The sequence below is a fragment of the Lynx rufus genome, unplaced genomic scaffold (genome assembly GCF_022079265.1).
Source record: "Lynx rufus isolate CCGP_SWC_20201006 ecotype Redwood Valley unplaced genomic scaffold, mLynRuf1.p SCAF_1, whole genome shotgun sequence".
In the NCBI taxonomy this organism is placed as follows: domain Eukaryota; kingdom Metazoa; phylum Chordata; class Mammalia; order Carnivora; family Felidae; genus Lynx; species Lynx rufus.
The window spans coordinates 131,804,164-131,820,009 of NW_025814823.1; the positions used below are offsets into that span (position 1 = coordinate 131,804,164).

At 44.2% G+C, this 15,846-nt stretch overlaps 1 protein-coding gene across 1 annotated transcript in view; it reads left to right on the forward strand.

The window, feature by feature from the left end:
* Window positions 1-5,354: 5,354 nt before the first annotated feature.
* RGS7BP (regulator of G protein signaling 7 binding protein) overlaps window positions 5,355-15,846 on the forward strand; it is a 102,639-nt gene continuing 92,147 nt past the window's right edge. The window contains exons 1-2 of the mRNA XM_047066750.1: window positions 5,355-5,519; window positions 6,404-6,570. Of these exons, the coding sequence (XP_046922706.1) occupies window positions 5,355-5,519; window positions 6,404-6,570 (332 nt within the window). The remainder of the gene's footprint in view (window positions 5,520-6,403; window positions 6,571-15,846) is intronic.

The window sequence follows — 15,846 nt, forward strand, 5'->3', positions numbered from 1 at the left end:
GAACAACTAATGATAACCTACTGTTGACCAGAAACTTTACCAATAATATAAACAGTCATTTAATACATATTCTGTAAGTTATATCATATACTATATTCCTAAAGTGAGCTAAAGAAAAAATATTAAGAAAATCACAAGGAAGAGAAAATACATTTACAGTACTATCCTGTATTTATCCAAAAATCCATGTATAAGTGGGCCCATACAGCACAAACTTGTGTTGCTCAAGGGTCGACTGTTTATACAAATGTGGAATCACTGTGTTATACACTTGAAACTAATATAATGTTGTATGTCAATTATACCTCAAAAAAAAAAAAAAAAGAATCTTTCTCCAACTGTCCATTCTGATTTCTCCTGAGGTGGCTCTCAGGCAGTCTCATGACCATGAGTAACAAAAGGTGCCACCACGGACTCCAGACTTATATCTTATCACCCTAGAAACCTAACAGAAACAAACAATATTAGGTTGAAACATATGAAGTTGCCATTTATGTAGGTCGAAAATGGTTGAGCACTGGTAATTTCATATGTTTCAACCTATTAGTTCCAGAAAATCTATGCCCCAAGGCATAAAGTTCATGGACTATTTCATGCCTACTATTAATCCAATCACTATGGCCACTAGAACAGAGGACTCTTTCTGGCCAGGTCTGAGACATACGCCCCCTTGTGGGCCATGTCACAAAAAATGAGGGGAAACTGACTCCTCCAAGAAAATTTAAAGTGTTTTATCAGAAAGAGAGGAATAAAAACAGAGAAGGGAAAACATCAGATGCCCACTGTGCATAAAATAGACACAAAATGTGTAAATTTACCATGAAGGTAATGAAGGCTCACTTCAGAGAAACTCACCTGCACAGGCTTTTTCCAAAACCATATATCTGACCTCATATTTTCATTTTCCAATTCTTTTTACTTTTTTTCTGACAAATGAGTTTCATTTGCATTCTCACCCAAGCACAGATTCCACACAGAGATTTCTCATCTGCACAACGGTACTTAACAAGTACAAAACACGCTTTATTTCAAATAGAAAACAACGTGGCAGAATTCTTTAAAAGGGGCCCTCTCAATTACGTAAGCTTTAGGAACAACAAACCTGACAGTGCAACTCATAAAAATACTCGAACGTACTTGTAAAACTAATACACAAGTATTCCCAGTATAGTGTACTTCCTCCTGCTTTTAGTGAAATAAACCATATAGCAGGTGGTTAATTTACTAAATTCTCAACAACTCAATCCCTTTTGGCACTAAAAGGAAATAACCTGATCATTCCCTTCAGATGTCCCCAACTTCTCAGAACTTAGCATCTTAGTGTACGTTTCTTTGCCTGTGTCACAGATCAACACAGATAAGGTCCTTTTTCATTTTTGCCCCACCTTGAACTTTACTCCCTGCCTCCTGGTATCTCTGTTCATAAGAGGCCAGCCCAGTCTGAAAGCTGCATCCCTGGGTCTCACTGTGGTTCCATACAGCAACAACTTGAAGAAACTGAACAGATGCTCAGATTCACTCTAATCTAGTATTTATTTTTTAAAATTGCAAATCAAGGGGTGCCTGGGTGGCTCAGTTAAACGTCTGACTTCAGCTCAGGTCATGATCACCCGGTTCACAAATTTGAGCCCTGCGTCGGGCTCTGTGCTAACTCAGAGCCTGAGGCCTGCTTCAGATTCTGTGTCTCCCTCTCTCTCTGTCCCTCCCCAACTCACGCTGTCTCTCTGTCCCTGTTTCTCTCTAAAAAATCAATAAAAACATTAAAAAAATTTTTCTTAATAAAATATGATGTGATATTGGAGTGAATCTAGGATGTGAGTTGGGTCAAAGCAAATATACCTATCAAGGACCCACTACTAGATTTGTGCCAAAATTGGGTCTGGACAACCAGAAAATGCCCCCTTGTTATTGGGATTTCCAACTGCACTTTACTCTTCTATTTGGCAGTCAGACAGCCCCAGGAATGTAAATTCATGCTGTTTCGAATGTGGGGGAAGGTGAGGGAACTCAGCCTGCCTGCTGCTATTCTGACTGTAGCATTTGTCCCTGGGAGAGACAGCACTGGCATCGATGCTATTTTTCTCCCGTCTCAGGAACATGGCTTGGGCTGTGTATCAGCGAAGGCCAAGGGGCACCAACATGTGACAATCTCTGCTGAATCCCCTAGCAGGTTTCCAAATCTGTAGTCCTTCAGACATGGCATTGAGTTTGAACCATTTTTTTCCCTCTCCCCCCACCTCCTCCAAGAAATATGGCTAGAAACGGGGCAACACAATTGTGTTGCCTTTTTTCTTTTAATTTGTTGAAATTGTCTCTGAGGCAGGAGAAGGGGGGAGTAGAAACCAGATGGTTGTAGTTGGAGTAGAAGCCCTACTACTGAGGAGCTTTGAGACATTCCAATCTGGTGGCGGTCACTATTTCTCTGCAGGCAAAGGGAGGAAATAACAGAGCCGTGGCAAAAGATTTCCAGAAGGCTGGCCACTACAATCCTATTTTCTGTCTTCTACATTCACACACGTGTAAAATAAAATCTCCTTTCCTTTAACTCTCCAAAGCACTGCCCAACTTGGGTTAAACCTTGGAGGGGAGGGTGTTAGTTACTTGTCATGAAAGGGGTTTATATCACAGGGCTCAAACAGTCTACAGGTGAGTATTATCCATTCTTCCTTAAGGCCCCTTAGCCTGCCTGAATCTTCCTCCTCAGCTTCCCCATCACTCACCAAATCCTAGCAAATCTCTCTGAATCACCTGATGTGTTTCTCAACCTTTTCTCCCTACACACATGAAGTACAGAGAAAATTGGGACTGAGGAAGGAGGGACAATCAGAGAGTTGGCAAAGAGTTAACCTCTTTCATCTTCCTATATCGGGGGAGACTCCGCCAGCAGAAGAGCCCCCCGCCCTGGTCTCCAAGCCATCTAAACCCCTGGAGAGAGAGTAGCACACCAAGGTCAGAGTGGGGGCTGATGCCTCCCCCTTCTCACTCTCTGTTAGGGAAAACTGATTCTCAACCTTTTGGAAAAAACTGTGCAAATACAACTGAACATCCATTCCGATGTCCACCTGTTAGGGTCTTTTCCTCCTCCAAGTACATGGCGTGTCCTTCAACAATACTTCTTCATCTCTCCAACACCAGCTGGGGGTTCTATGAGTCATCTCCATTCTGACACTAACTCCTGGGACTTAGCATCACCCTCCACTGGCTTAAGGGCTCAGTCCCACAAGACCACCCACACTCCAGAGACCAATCACAAGTACCGAGTGCCCAGATTACCCACACTTCTGTCACACCAGACACCAAGTCAGGGGTTCTCACAAAACCCCCTCAGATTGGGTAACTTGTAAGGGCGACTCATAGAACGTGGGACAGGGCTTGACCTGCCAGTTGACTATAAAGCATACGAGGCAGGAAGGGATGCACAGCGCAAGGTATGGGAGGGGTTTGCCACCTTTCCAGCGCCTCCACATCTTCAACAACCTGGAAGCTCCCTGAACCTTATTGTGTAGTGGCTTTTATGGTGGTTTCATGATATCAATATGATCGGTAAAGTTATTGGCTATTCGCGATTAAGCCGATCTCAAGCCTTTCTCTTCAGGGAAGTTGGTTGTGGGGTTTAAAGTTCCAAACCTCTAACTGATTCTTAATCTTTCTGGTGACAAAACACTCCTGTCAGCCCTGTTACTCAGGAAACTAGGAGCTCTGTAACCAGTACTGGGGACAAAGACCAAAATATCATTCTTATTATACCACTCCATTATGCTTACCTGTCTTGTAAAAAAATCCTAGAGACGCACTCCTTAAGGTGTTAGTCTTCCCATTTCTGGCTCTGCCTCTCTGGGTTCTTTCCAAATCCCCTTAAGAGACTGACCAGAGGTGGTAGACCTGTTTATCTGTCCCCTGCAAATAAATCCTTCAGGGGAACAAGCATTCTCAGATCACGGGAGCAGAACACCAACCCCACCTCTGTAGGGTGTTATGGTAACAGTGGACTCCAATGGCCGAAGAACTCACTCCCACCCTGCTTCTTGTAGGCATGCCCTGCACTTCCCTGGACCACCTCCACTGGCCTCTGGCTCACTGATGTCTCATAAAGGAGAAGTGGTCATTTCGAAAGCCTGAAGGAGGACTGTTGGCTCTTCTTGTTAAGTCTCTAATGGGAACCCCTCAGAGCCCATCTGGACACTCTGGAACACAAGAACAGGAACTTCACTGGTTAAAATGGGACGAGGACCAATTTGGCTGACGCCCTCTGTGCGTTCTGCCCCCCTGGCTGCCAGTTCCCTTCCCTGCATACTTCACACACACACACACACACACACACACACACACACACACACAACTAGAGCAACAACCGACTCAGGGAAATAAAGCTTTCCTTTTAGGTCATCAAGAGATCAACGTTTTCAATCAATCATCTCTCACGCTCCTCTGTTTGGGCTTTGATGATCTGTGTGGCCCCAGATGGTCTCAGATGGTGAGGGCCTTAAACGCACACAGGTTGGTGAGAAATCCATGTTTAGGTCCCAGCATGTGGCAATGTGCTCCACTCTGATGACACTTTTCGTTTCTAATAATAGCGCAGATGAAGTAATATTGCAACTGACGTTCCCGGGGATTTGATTGGATAAGTGCATAAACTGTGGAGGAAGAAGGGGGGGTGCTCCATGGACAGATCACATTAGTATTCCCGTCCTATCAATGTGCGGGGCAGCGCACAACGTCAGGCGGACCGATTCCCTGCGTCTGCCAGTCCCGCCACAGATTCATTTGGGATCCTCAAACAGATGAGCCCGTAGAGACGGGGGATCAAGGCGGCCTATTAGAGCCAATTGCCTGCTTCGGGGACTGCCAGCCCTTCCAGGCCTGGCAACGCGCGAGGGTGGGGAAAGACGACGGAGCGCCGCTGCGGGAAGACACTGAAGCCAGAGCGACACTAACCCCCCCCCCCCACCTTACAGCGCAGGCTTTGAAAGCTGCTCCCCCATCTGAATGGAAACTCAGAACCGCCGGGCGGCGCGTTCCTTCTCGCCCAGCGTTGCGATCCATGCCGAGGGGCAGGTAGTGCGAGCCCGCGCCAGCGCCCAGCTCCCGGGACAGGGCCGGCAATGCTGCTGAGCAGAACTTGACCGAGCCCCTTCCTCGCTGCTAGTGGAAGCGATGCTGCACGGCACAGCCAGCGCTTCCCAGGCTCTCCTTCAAGCTGAAGGTTACCCACCCGCGCAGCCAGCCCCAGCCCTGTGAGCGCCGCGCCTCGGTTCCCGGCTCCGGCTGCTTGGCGGCACGCAGGGCAACGACCGGGCCGCCCGCGCCGGGGCGCACTGCACCAGCGGCTTCGGCTTGGTGGATGTGTATGCATGAGTTCTGCACCGAATGGGCGCAAAAAGCGCCCCAGCCGGTCCACCCGCTCCTCGATCTTCCAGATCAGCAAGCCCCCGCTGCAGAGCGGGGAGTGGGAGCGCAGGGGCAGCAGCTCCGAGAGCGCCCACAAAACCCAACGAGCCCTGGACGACTGCAAGATGGTAGGTGAAAACTGGGCTTTTTTTTTTTTTTTTTTGGAGAGGAGGTGGGGGTAGTCTTGTATGTTAATCGTTTGCTTGACTGCCAGCCACTCCCCCACCCTCAGCTCCTCCATGCCGATCACGTGCACATGCACTATTTTTAAATCTGCAGTCCCCAGATTCAGGGTGACAGCCGGGTCGTAATGCCCCCACAAAGAAGTGCCGCGGCAAGGGACTTAGGGTCACCGGCTGTAAGTCATGCCTCTACCTCCTCAGAGAATGGTGGATGCGAAAGACTCGGTGAACTGGCTTGCTTACCAGGGAGGGAGGGGTTGGGAAGCTGGGGGTGCTGCTTTGTGGGGAGACAGCAGCAAATAAACCCAAACACAGCACACGGGGCGCTGCAGAGGGGACGAAGGTTCCAGCGCCCAGGCTGTGGCCGGTCTTCCCTTCAGGCTCCTGAGCCAGTGTGGTTCAGTGGCCTGGCCAGAGGTGAAGGTTTGCCTATGGCAGCCTACCTTTGGCCTTTATCCCTTCGCAAGTACACATCCTTATCTTTGCTGTAGTAAAGGGGAGCATTCTATGTAAGAGTTCCCAGCATCAAACTCTAGTGACCTGGGAGTGGCATATGTTCTTGCTCTTCAGAAACTGAGTCTGAATGGGTGGGGGTGAGTAGGTCCTGAAATAGAGCTTCCAGGACCAGACTTACCCATGAAAAATAAACACTGTGCCTCGGACAAAGAGAAACTTACCATCTTAGTGCTTTGATCTTTAAACAATTTGGAGGCTCCTTAGCTGGCAACTTGTGGAGTTGGCTGAGGGGTCACTGAAAGCCCACCTTTGTATACACCGCAATAGGAAACATTCCAATGATGTTTCGTGAAAGAAATTCAATTCTTTTCCAGCTTGTCCAAGAGTTCAACACTCAAGTGGCCCTGTACCGGGAGATGGTCATTTCTATCGGGGATGTCTCTGTCAGCTGCCCCTCACTCCGGGCGGAAATGCACAAGACCAGAACCAAAGGCTGTGAAATGGCCCGCCAGGCACACCAAAAACTTGCTGCCATCTCAGGGTAGGAGACTCTTGGCATTATTTGGTAACTCATATACATGATGCATGGATGCTGACAGTAATTTACGGTGGCCAAGACCTCAGAGGTGATCTTTGCAAATGTGGGGGTTTAACCAAATCACTCTGAGATCAGAATTGTTTTGAGAGCTACAGGCAAGCTATATGCCAAATTACAATCTGAAGGTTTGTGATCCTTGTATGGACATATATTGAAAGATTTGGGTAGTAAGTGATTTTTTTTAAAAAAATTAACTTTCAATATGATGTCCACATATTGGAACTTGGGGCTTAAGATTTTTTTGCCGAAAGTTTGGCTATCAAAATGAAGTTAAGTCATCATGCCTCAAGATTACTTGTCATCTGCTGCTAAACATCTGCTGCACAAAAGGCCTATACAGTAGAGAGGAAATCTTTGCTAAATCCTATATTTATGCAACTATTTATACCATCAGATAAACTCCTATGATACCCTTTAAAATAAAATCTCTAAAATAAAGTCTTGGATATAAAATACTCTCCTCACTGTAGTGTATGAAAAGGAAGTTTTAACATAAGAAAATTATTTTAAAAATTGGGGATATTCACAAATCTACCTAAACCTAGGTTTTTTATAGGCCCCTCCCCATTATTTTTATTTTTATCACACTTACAGATTCCCAAGCCTACTTTAGGTGGTAATAGAGTGAAAGCTTCTCTTCTGAGACACCATTTACTTCTTCCTGATCTCTCAGTATCAGGAAAGAAGTTAGTCATGGATTTTTGTCAACAGTTACTATTTTCAAATAAGAGCGCAGGGCATGGAAACACAGAAATCCTTACACTAATACATTAATTTAAGTGCTTGATTTCATCTGGCTATAGCCTTTCTCTGTTTATCTGTGTATGTCTATCACACTCAAAGTTTAAGTCAGACTAACCTGATAATGTTGCAGATTGATCACATGTAGGAATTGTATCTAATTTACTTATTTGAAAGAATCATTCTTTGCCATCTTTAATGTAAATAATATGTATAATACCCATAATATGTATAGTGACTATTATTGGTATATACAGATTAGAAAACCATACGTTGCCTTTCTTAATAATTACATTTAACGAGTGGCATTTCTATCATGAAGAAAGATACACTATCTAATGTCCTTGAAGTGAGAGATAAAGTATGCCACAAATCTATTTTATTTAGTAGAAATACTGAGAAGCCTTAGCCTTTTCTGTTGAACTGTTATACTATGAGTAACAGGAAGTGAATCTGGGATCCCATAAAGGAGATGGAAGGGAATTCAGTGTTTAAGGAATTGGGGGAAGAAATGCGGGTGTGACAAATCCCAGAGATGAAAGGAGGAAAAACAATCAGAAACACAAAGGGGAATAGTGGTGGAATAAAAACTGTAGAGAAACCATGATTCAGAAGGGCGAACGGGTTTAGAACAGGAAATTTTATGCTTAGAGCTAAAGAGTAGCATCTTTGTAAACTGTGTGTCCAAGAATATCCAATGGGATTATATTCATGACCCCTTTAAGTTGCAGTCCAAATGGGGAGAAACAAACAAGGAGTTCAGTTTAGTCTGTTTTACTAAACACATGAAGTTCAGACTCTTCCAAAGTTTCAGGAAAGAAGGAGTCTGAAATTCCTGACTCAAAGTTGAGTTTGGAGGATGTGAGATGCATTTTACATACTCAGAAGTTGATAGCCCTTTGCTACTTACTTTTATCTATCTGAGGGTTGATGTTATTGAGAGCAGTTTTTTTTTTGTTTTTTTTTTTAAGCTTTAGTGGGAAAATATGGTGTTCTTAGAGCCTTGAAGAGGTAAGGCCAACTCTGTAGAATGTTCTCAGATACAATTTGAAACATTTTCCTCTTTACAATAATAAATACAATTTAACCTTTTTCTAAAACATGACAGAAATATAATTGAAGGAAATCCCTTTAGCTTCTCACCATTTGGGTTTCATTAATGAAGGATATGATTCCCCTTGGTGGTATTCCATTCCTGATATTGCTAGGTATGTGGGCTCTCATATCAAACTTGATGTGAAAGCTGGTAGCGAGACTGTAGCATTCACTTTAAAATTTGAAGCAGGGTTAAGAAAAGCAAAGGTTCCCAGGGACTGTAAAGGCCAAGACTGGATTTCTTGAGTACCCATCATTTTCCAGGACAATCCAGTTAATTCATAGAATAATCCTCTGAGGGAGGGATTAATATCCTTATTTTGCAAATGAGTCTCAGAAAGGTTAAGGAACTTGCCCGAATCCACACAACTAAGAAGTGGTATGACTTTGATTCGGCCCCACGTTGCTTGCTTCTGAAATCCATCATCCTTCCTCTACATATTGCTGCCATTTTAAAAGGTATTACGTAAGGTGTGCCTGGATGGCTCAGTTGGTTAAGCGTCCGACTTCAGCTCAGGTCATGTTGACTGGCCTTTGACGGTTTGTGAGTTCGAGTCCAACAGCGGGCTCTGTGCTGACAGCTCAGAGCCTGGAGCCTGCTTCAGATTCTGTGTCTCTCTCTCCCTTTGCCCCACCCCCTCTCTTGTTTGCTGGCACTCTCTCTCTCTCTCTCTCAAAAGTAAATTTAAAAAAACACACACACATTAAAAAGGTATTATGTGAATAGGAGTGAAATACTAAAACACGCTAACATATGGATGAGCCACAAAAAGAGTATGCTAAATCAAAGACACCGGTGACAAAATGCCACAGATCCTTGATTCCTTTCATATGAAATGCTCAGAAAAAGCACATCTATAAGCATCAGCAAGTAGATCAGTGGTTGCCTAGATCTGGGAGTGGCCACAGGGAGTTTCTGCATATGAGTTTGAGGTAACTTTTTGGGGTGATCAAAGTGCTCCCAAATTGAATTCGGTGATGACTGTACAGCTATGTATTTACTAAAAGTCATTCAATTGCGCACTTAAAATGAGTGAAGTTTATGCTGTGTAAAATAGAGCTCGATAAGTGCTTTTTAAAAAGGTATGATCACCATCACTATGAATATCATTTGCCTTTGACTGCCCTCATTCTTTTCTACATACCTGGCTTTTGGCAAAAGGGGTATGAACTGAACGGACAGGGAAACAGAAAACTTGGCTCTCCACGCATGTGTCAAGATGCCTGCCTCACAACTCTCACCCAAGCACCAAATCTTTGCTCTGAGTAGGAACACAGGTGCTGCAAAGGCAGGACTTGAAGGAGTAAGTGAATCCACTCATTTCTCTTTTTTTTAATGTTTATTTTTGAGGAAGAGGGTGGGGGGAGAGAATGAGCAGGGGAGGGGCAGAGAGAGGGAGACCCAGAGTCTGAAGCAGGCTCCAGGCTCTGAGCTGTCAGCACAGAGCCCCACACAAGGCTCCAACTCACCAACCGTGAGATCATGACCTGAGCCGAAGTCAGAGGCTTAACTAACTGAGCCACCCAAGTGCCCGTTAAAAAAATTTTTTTCAATGTTCATTTCAATGTTCAATGTTCTATTTTTAAGAGACAGAGCACAAGCCAGGGAGGGGCAGAAAAGGGGGGGGGCACAGAATCTGAAGCAGGCTCCAGGCTCTAAGCTGTCAGCACAGAGCCCAATGAGGGGCTTGAATCCACAAATGTGAGATCATGACCTGAGCTGAAGTCCAACGCTTAGCCAACTGAGCCACCCAAGTGCCCCCAATTCACTCACTCCTTAACCAGCAAAGACCACTCCTTTCCTGTTTATGCCCTGGCTTCGGGGCCAGAGGAGGGAGACCGGGTTGGAGGTAGACAAGGTAAAAAGAGGATGAAGCAAGATAAAAGAAAAAAATAAAAACCCCTTTCATCCCTGACTGAGAAAACTCCCACTGTATTTCTCACTAGCTGGCCCTGGGTAAGAAGGCCATGTTCACAGACACAGTCAAAACATTTTCTCAGATTGTGTCTAGATCAGCAAAAGTTGCGGCACAGCAACTGAGGTCTTCTGGACAGAACCAGCCAGATGAGTCCTGGGTCTCCTCTGCCTGCACTGACTTACGACAGTTGCTGTCCCTTTAGGGTGCTGATTTTCTCCTTGGTATTAAAGCTAAGGGGGCCTCAAAGATGACTTTGCTGCCGTGGTCTCCAAATCTGTTTTAGCAGCAGATCTTCCTTCAGTCTGAATGTGGAAAGTCAGATTTGTAAGGCAGGTCAAAAGTGGCATTGCTGTGCCCTGCTTGGGGTGTGTGTGTGTGTGTGTGTGTGTGTGTGTGTGTGTGTGTGCGTGCAGTTCACACATCAGGGGCAGGTGTCTGTTGAGCCAGGTGTCCTTGGACTTCCTTCCCAAAATGACTTCTGAGACACGGCTAAAGAATCCCTAGGGCTTCGTGGCACAGAACATACTGATTCAGCACAATTTCCTCGTTTTGTCTTTTAAGATTTAGAGGATTTCAAGCGACTTTACAGGCAACCTGGTTGAGTATGCGAGAAGAGTTAGCATTCAGGCAGACCAGGACGGAGTACCATCTTCTGTAACCTGGATGGCATTACTTCACTGTCTGAATCTCAATGCCCTTCTCTGTAAACTAGCTGTGATACTCACCGTGCGGTAGTTGAGAGGATTTGGGGGGGCCAAGGATGTGACTCCCCAGCCTGTAGAGGACGCTGTGTCAGTCCAAGGCTGCTCTAAGCCTGGAAACCATGGCTATGGCTCCCTAGTCTGGTGTCTAATCTATCAAACACACCACATCTCGAGAATGAAAGGAGCACAGCACGCAGGCTAGAAACAACCCGGAGGAGCCGACGGTCTCCAGGAGACCCTAAGAGATAATGCTGTGGCTGGTGGGCTGAGGGTTGGGAATCCTTTTCCGGCACTGTTTTTATGGCGCCTGTGTCTCACTTCATCTCCTTCTCACCACTACCTTCTGTTAGTGGCTGCTGACAGAGTGAAAGTGAGGTTTAAGTAGGAAAATGTGCGAGGCAGTATCGTGTGATGGCAAAGAGCTTCGACTCGACATCAGATTAGACTGGGATAAAGTCCTAGCTTTAGCACTTACAAGTAATGTGTGCGGATGGATATGCAAATTGCCCCCCAGGGTGGTAGATGTCGTGTCACTACACCGACTTTGGAGCTCCAAGGCCTGTGTTCAAATCTCAGCCCTGCCTTTTACAGATAGTGTAACTACCTGATGAAGGTAGATAACTGTCCTTCTCTGCCTCAGTTTCCTCATCGGCAAAATGGGTTTATAACTAATGGGACTGAATCAGATGACACCCTAAGGACTGAGTAAGTGAACATTCATCAAGCACTCACAAGGCTGAGTAGCATGTAGTAATGCTATTATGAAATTCAGATTCATGTGAGTATAATTATTAGTAAGACATTCAAAATTCAGGTTATCATGATACACTCACATGAAAAATAAATTTATTCATCAAATATTTTTCAAATCATTATTTCGGTTGAAATACATTTTTGTTGCCCTTAGTTCCTTTCATTATGTTTGGGGGAATTTTCCAGGTTGAGGCTTCCCAGAATGCTATCAAAAGCCTTCTTCTTTAATACCTTAACAACAATACGGATAGGTGAGGGTTTAAAAGCACTTAAGTTTAGAAATATTTTCTTTGTAGGGGGGTAACCTCGGTGGCTCAATCGGTTAAGCTCCGACTTCAACTCAGGTCATGATCTCACGGTTTCGTGAGTTAGCCCCCACATCACGGGCTCAGAGCCTGGAGCCTGCTTTGGATTCTGTGTCTCCTTCTCTCTCTGTTCCTCCCCTGCTCATTCTCTCTCTCTCTCCCTCCCTCTCTCTCTCTCCCCCTCAAAAATAAACAAACAATAAAATTTTTTAAAATATTTTCTTTGTATGAATCAAACTGTATTCCTCATAAACGATGTAATATTTACAAAATCTTTTGGCCTAGCTCTGGTAAAGGCTGTGAGACATTGGACAAGTCTGTTAAATTCTCTGTACACCTCAATGAGAGGGCTGCATTGAATGACTTCTGAGTCCTGGTTTCATCATTCCAGTGTTCTGCATTAATTCACTCAGAATCACAGACTTTGTTTATAGAACTAAGCTATAAAACAAAAAACAAAAAACAAAAGCATCATGCATGAAGTTTGATGATTGAATTCGAGAGGTAATTTATTGAGATGTGAACATATGATCACAAGAAGAATCTTAGTTTCCTAATGGCTTCTGAGAATGATATAATCACTGTCCTAGAGATTCGTACCTAGATTTCAGATTTCTCCCTCCAGCAATTACTTTCCTGTTCCCTAGTTTTCTCTCCTTTTCTCCTCCCATCTCTCCTCATGTTCTTTTTTCCCTTTTTTTAGTCTGTTTTCGTTTTGTTTGACCATTTGACTTTTCTGCTCCATTTTTCCCAGTCCCCCCTTCGAGCTGGTTCTTGTCTGTTCTCTGTTCCGTTTGCTAGGAAGTTGGGAGGGCGGGGAGAGGGAGAATACAGATTCACAGCTCCATCAGTAATGCTTCGCTCCCACACTGGGGCTGAGACAGCAGCCAGTACGTGGGGTGGGAGAGTATGGAAATGCATGGAGGCAGCCCTCACAGCTTTCTTAATCCACATGATGGAGGAGGTCTTATTAGTACAAGAGGCCTGGTTGGCAGCCATTCCAAGCCACCCACTCTGCCCTGTATGTTCCCTTTCTACTACAGGTGTTTTTGCTTTCAAAATTTTAACCCTCACTGGTCAAATCATGAAAGGGGATTATGTGTGCCCCAAAAGAATACACCAGCCATCAAAGGGAAGGAAGGGAGAACAATTCTGAATTAGTCTGTGCTAGGGCTATAGTAACAAAATGCCACACACTGGGTAGATTAAACCTCAGATTTGGAGGCTAGATATCCAAGATCAAGGTACAGAGAGCATTGGCTCCTTCTGAGGACTGGGAGGAAGAATCTGTTCCTCTCTTCCAGTTTCTGGTGATTTGCTGGCAATGCTGGTTGTTCCTTGGTGTGTTGAAGCATCTGTCTTCGTCTTCAGTGTCCTTCTCCCTGTGTGTGTCTGTGTCCACATTTTGTCTTTTTATAAGGAAACCAGTCACACCGGATTAGGGGCCTACCCTACTCAGCACGGCCTCATGCTAATGTAACTAATTCTATTTGCAATGATCTATTTCCAAATAAGATCTCATTCTGAAGTAGTGAGAGTTAGGATTTCAACAGAAGAATTTGGGGCTGAGGAGGCATAAATTAACCCAGCAGATTCCCTTGACCCATGTGTAGGAATTCTCTTCACACTTTGGGTTGTTGGGCCCAGTGGGAATGGAGGTAGAGTTTTGCCCAGAACTTGGTACATTCTCTCAACACTTCCCCACCACAGACCTCCCCGTGCCCAGTGCTTTATCATTAGACCTTAGCTGATATTAGGGGTGGGGTTTGTGACCATGGAGAAGAATGCTTTTATATGAAATGGATGTGATCACAAAGGTCCTGAATCCCTGGTATGGTTAGCACTTGGCACTGACTAATTTAACTACTAATGTGTCAACATGGAACACACAAAGGTGGTACAAAAATCCAACCGCAGGAGAGGGTATTTGGGTGGGGATAGAGGAAGCACGTGACAGTCCACATACAAAGTGTTCACCCTCTCTGGTCTTCATGGCTAGAACTGGCCAGGCACTATTCCCTCAGTGGTACTAACACTATTGCTTAAGGACCGGAGGCCTACTCTGGAAACAAGTGACATAGTAATGACTCACATCAACTTAAAGAACCATGCTATTATCAGTGACAAGATGACAGGTGGCATGGAATCTAGACAAGGGCTCTCCCGTGGCCTGTTGAAGTTAGCCTTTTTATGCTTGGAAAAGATAGCAGCCTAATGACCTTCACCCTGTTAGAGCCTTCTTAACAGATGTGCCGATTAGAGAGAAAACAAAATCTAAAATGAACTTGAGGAAAATTTGTTGTCACTTTATTATTTATATGGGGAGGTGCAAGAGAGCACGGCCGTGTTTCATGCATGCTTGCACCCTGGGAAACATGTCAGTGAGGATACGTCTGTTTTGTTTGTTCATTGACTTTACGCGGCATTGTAAAATCTATTCTGACAAAGACTTAGGTTAAGAATTGATCAGTCCGATTAGCTGATTTTTTATGACTTATCTATTACTTTGGACCATGATTTTTTTTTCTAACTGTGAAACCAGTATGTTGTTTTTAAACAACAGAAGACTTTAAAATAAAGCACACTGACGACTGATTTCTGAAGTATAGGTGTTCATTATTACAGCAGGTCAGCAGGCAGTGTGTATTTTAGAACTGCTCCAAGTAATTATGTTTAATGAAAGTTGTTTGATAAAATATTGCCCTGACGTCTGTCTGCTTGGATACTGAATAGTTAAATAATGATTTTCCATTAAGATCACCTTTAAAAATCACTCTTGATATTTTTAGCCCTTGAAGGGTTAGTTACAACTCCTCTAAAAAGCTGTCTACATAAAGCACAGCTCGAGAGCAGTAACTATATTCATTTATTTCCTCTGCTCTACAAGACAGGACTTTAAAAAAAGGAAAAACCACATGAATAACACTTAATTGCTTGTCTCTATACATATATGCACCTATGTATATTGCTGGTCTATATGTATACGTGTATTTATATATAAACAAATACTAAAATTTGTGAAGTAGACTCTTGTTAGCATAAAGTGTCTGAGCCTTTAAACAAAAGAGCTGATTCCGGTTAACAAAAATCAGTATGTGCAGCTATAAGTAAACTCCTCGTCTATATGGATTTAATGGAGTTTGAGCAAAAGGGTCAAATACATACTAACCCAGAAGTCAAACCCCTAGTGTATTCTTCATTCCCCAATTAAGTCAGTTCATAATAAGCCCCCCTCACCCTTATTTTCAGCACCAATTCTCTCTCTCTCTCTCTCTCTCTCTCTCTTCCTCCCCATTTCTGAGGTTACCCTCTTAGTTCACAGTTGGTACCCCCAGGCCATCAATCACAACACTATCTCTCAGTTGGTGCCCTCACTATCAGTCTCTCACCTCTTCTTTGCAATTTACTCACTGGTTCTAGGCTAATCTGCCTATAATTTTCCTCTGATCTTGCCACTTCTTTGATTTAAAACTTCAAGCCAATACCCATTTCCTAAAGCAGTGTTTCTTCAAATGTGATCTCTGGATTCCCAGTCTCAGAATCATCTGGCTTGCCTTCAGACCCAAAGAACCAAAATGTCTGGGGAGCAAGACGTGGAAATTCAAATTTTTAACAAGCACCACCCCATCTCCCAAGAGATTCTTGAACATGCCAAATACGAGGCCTGTCGGCCTGAAGCAGTGATTCTCAGCTTGGCCTGCA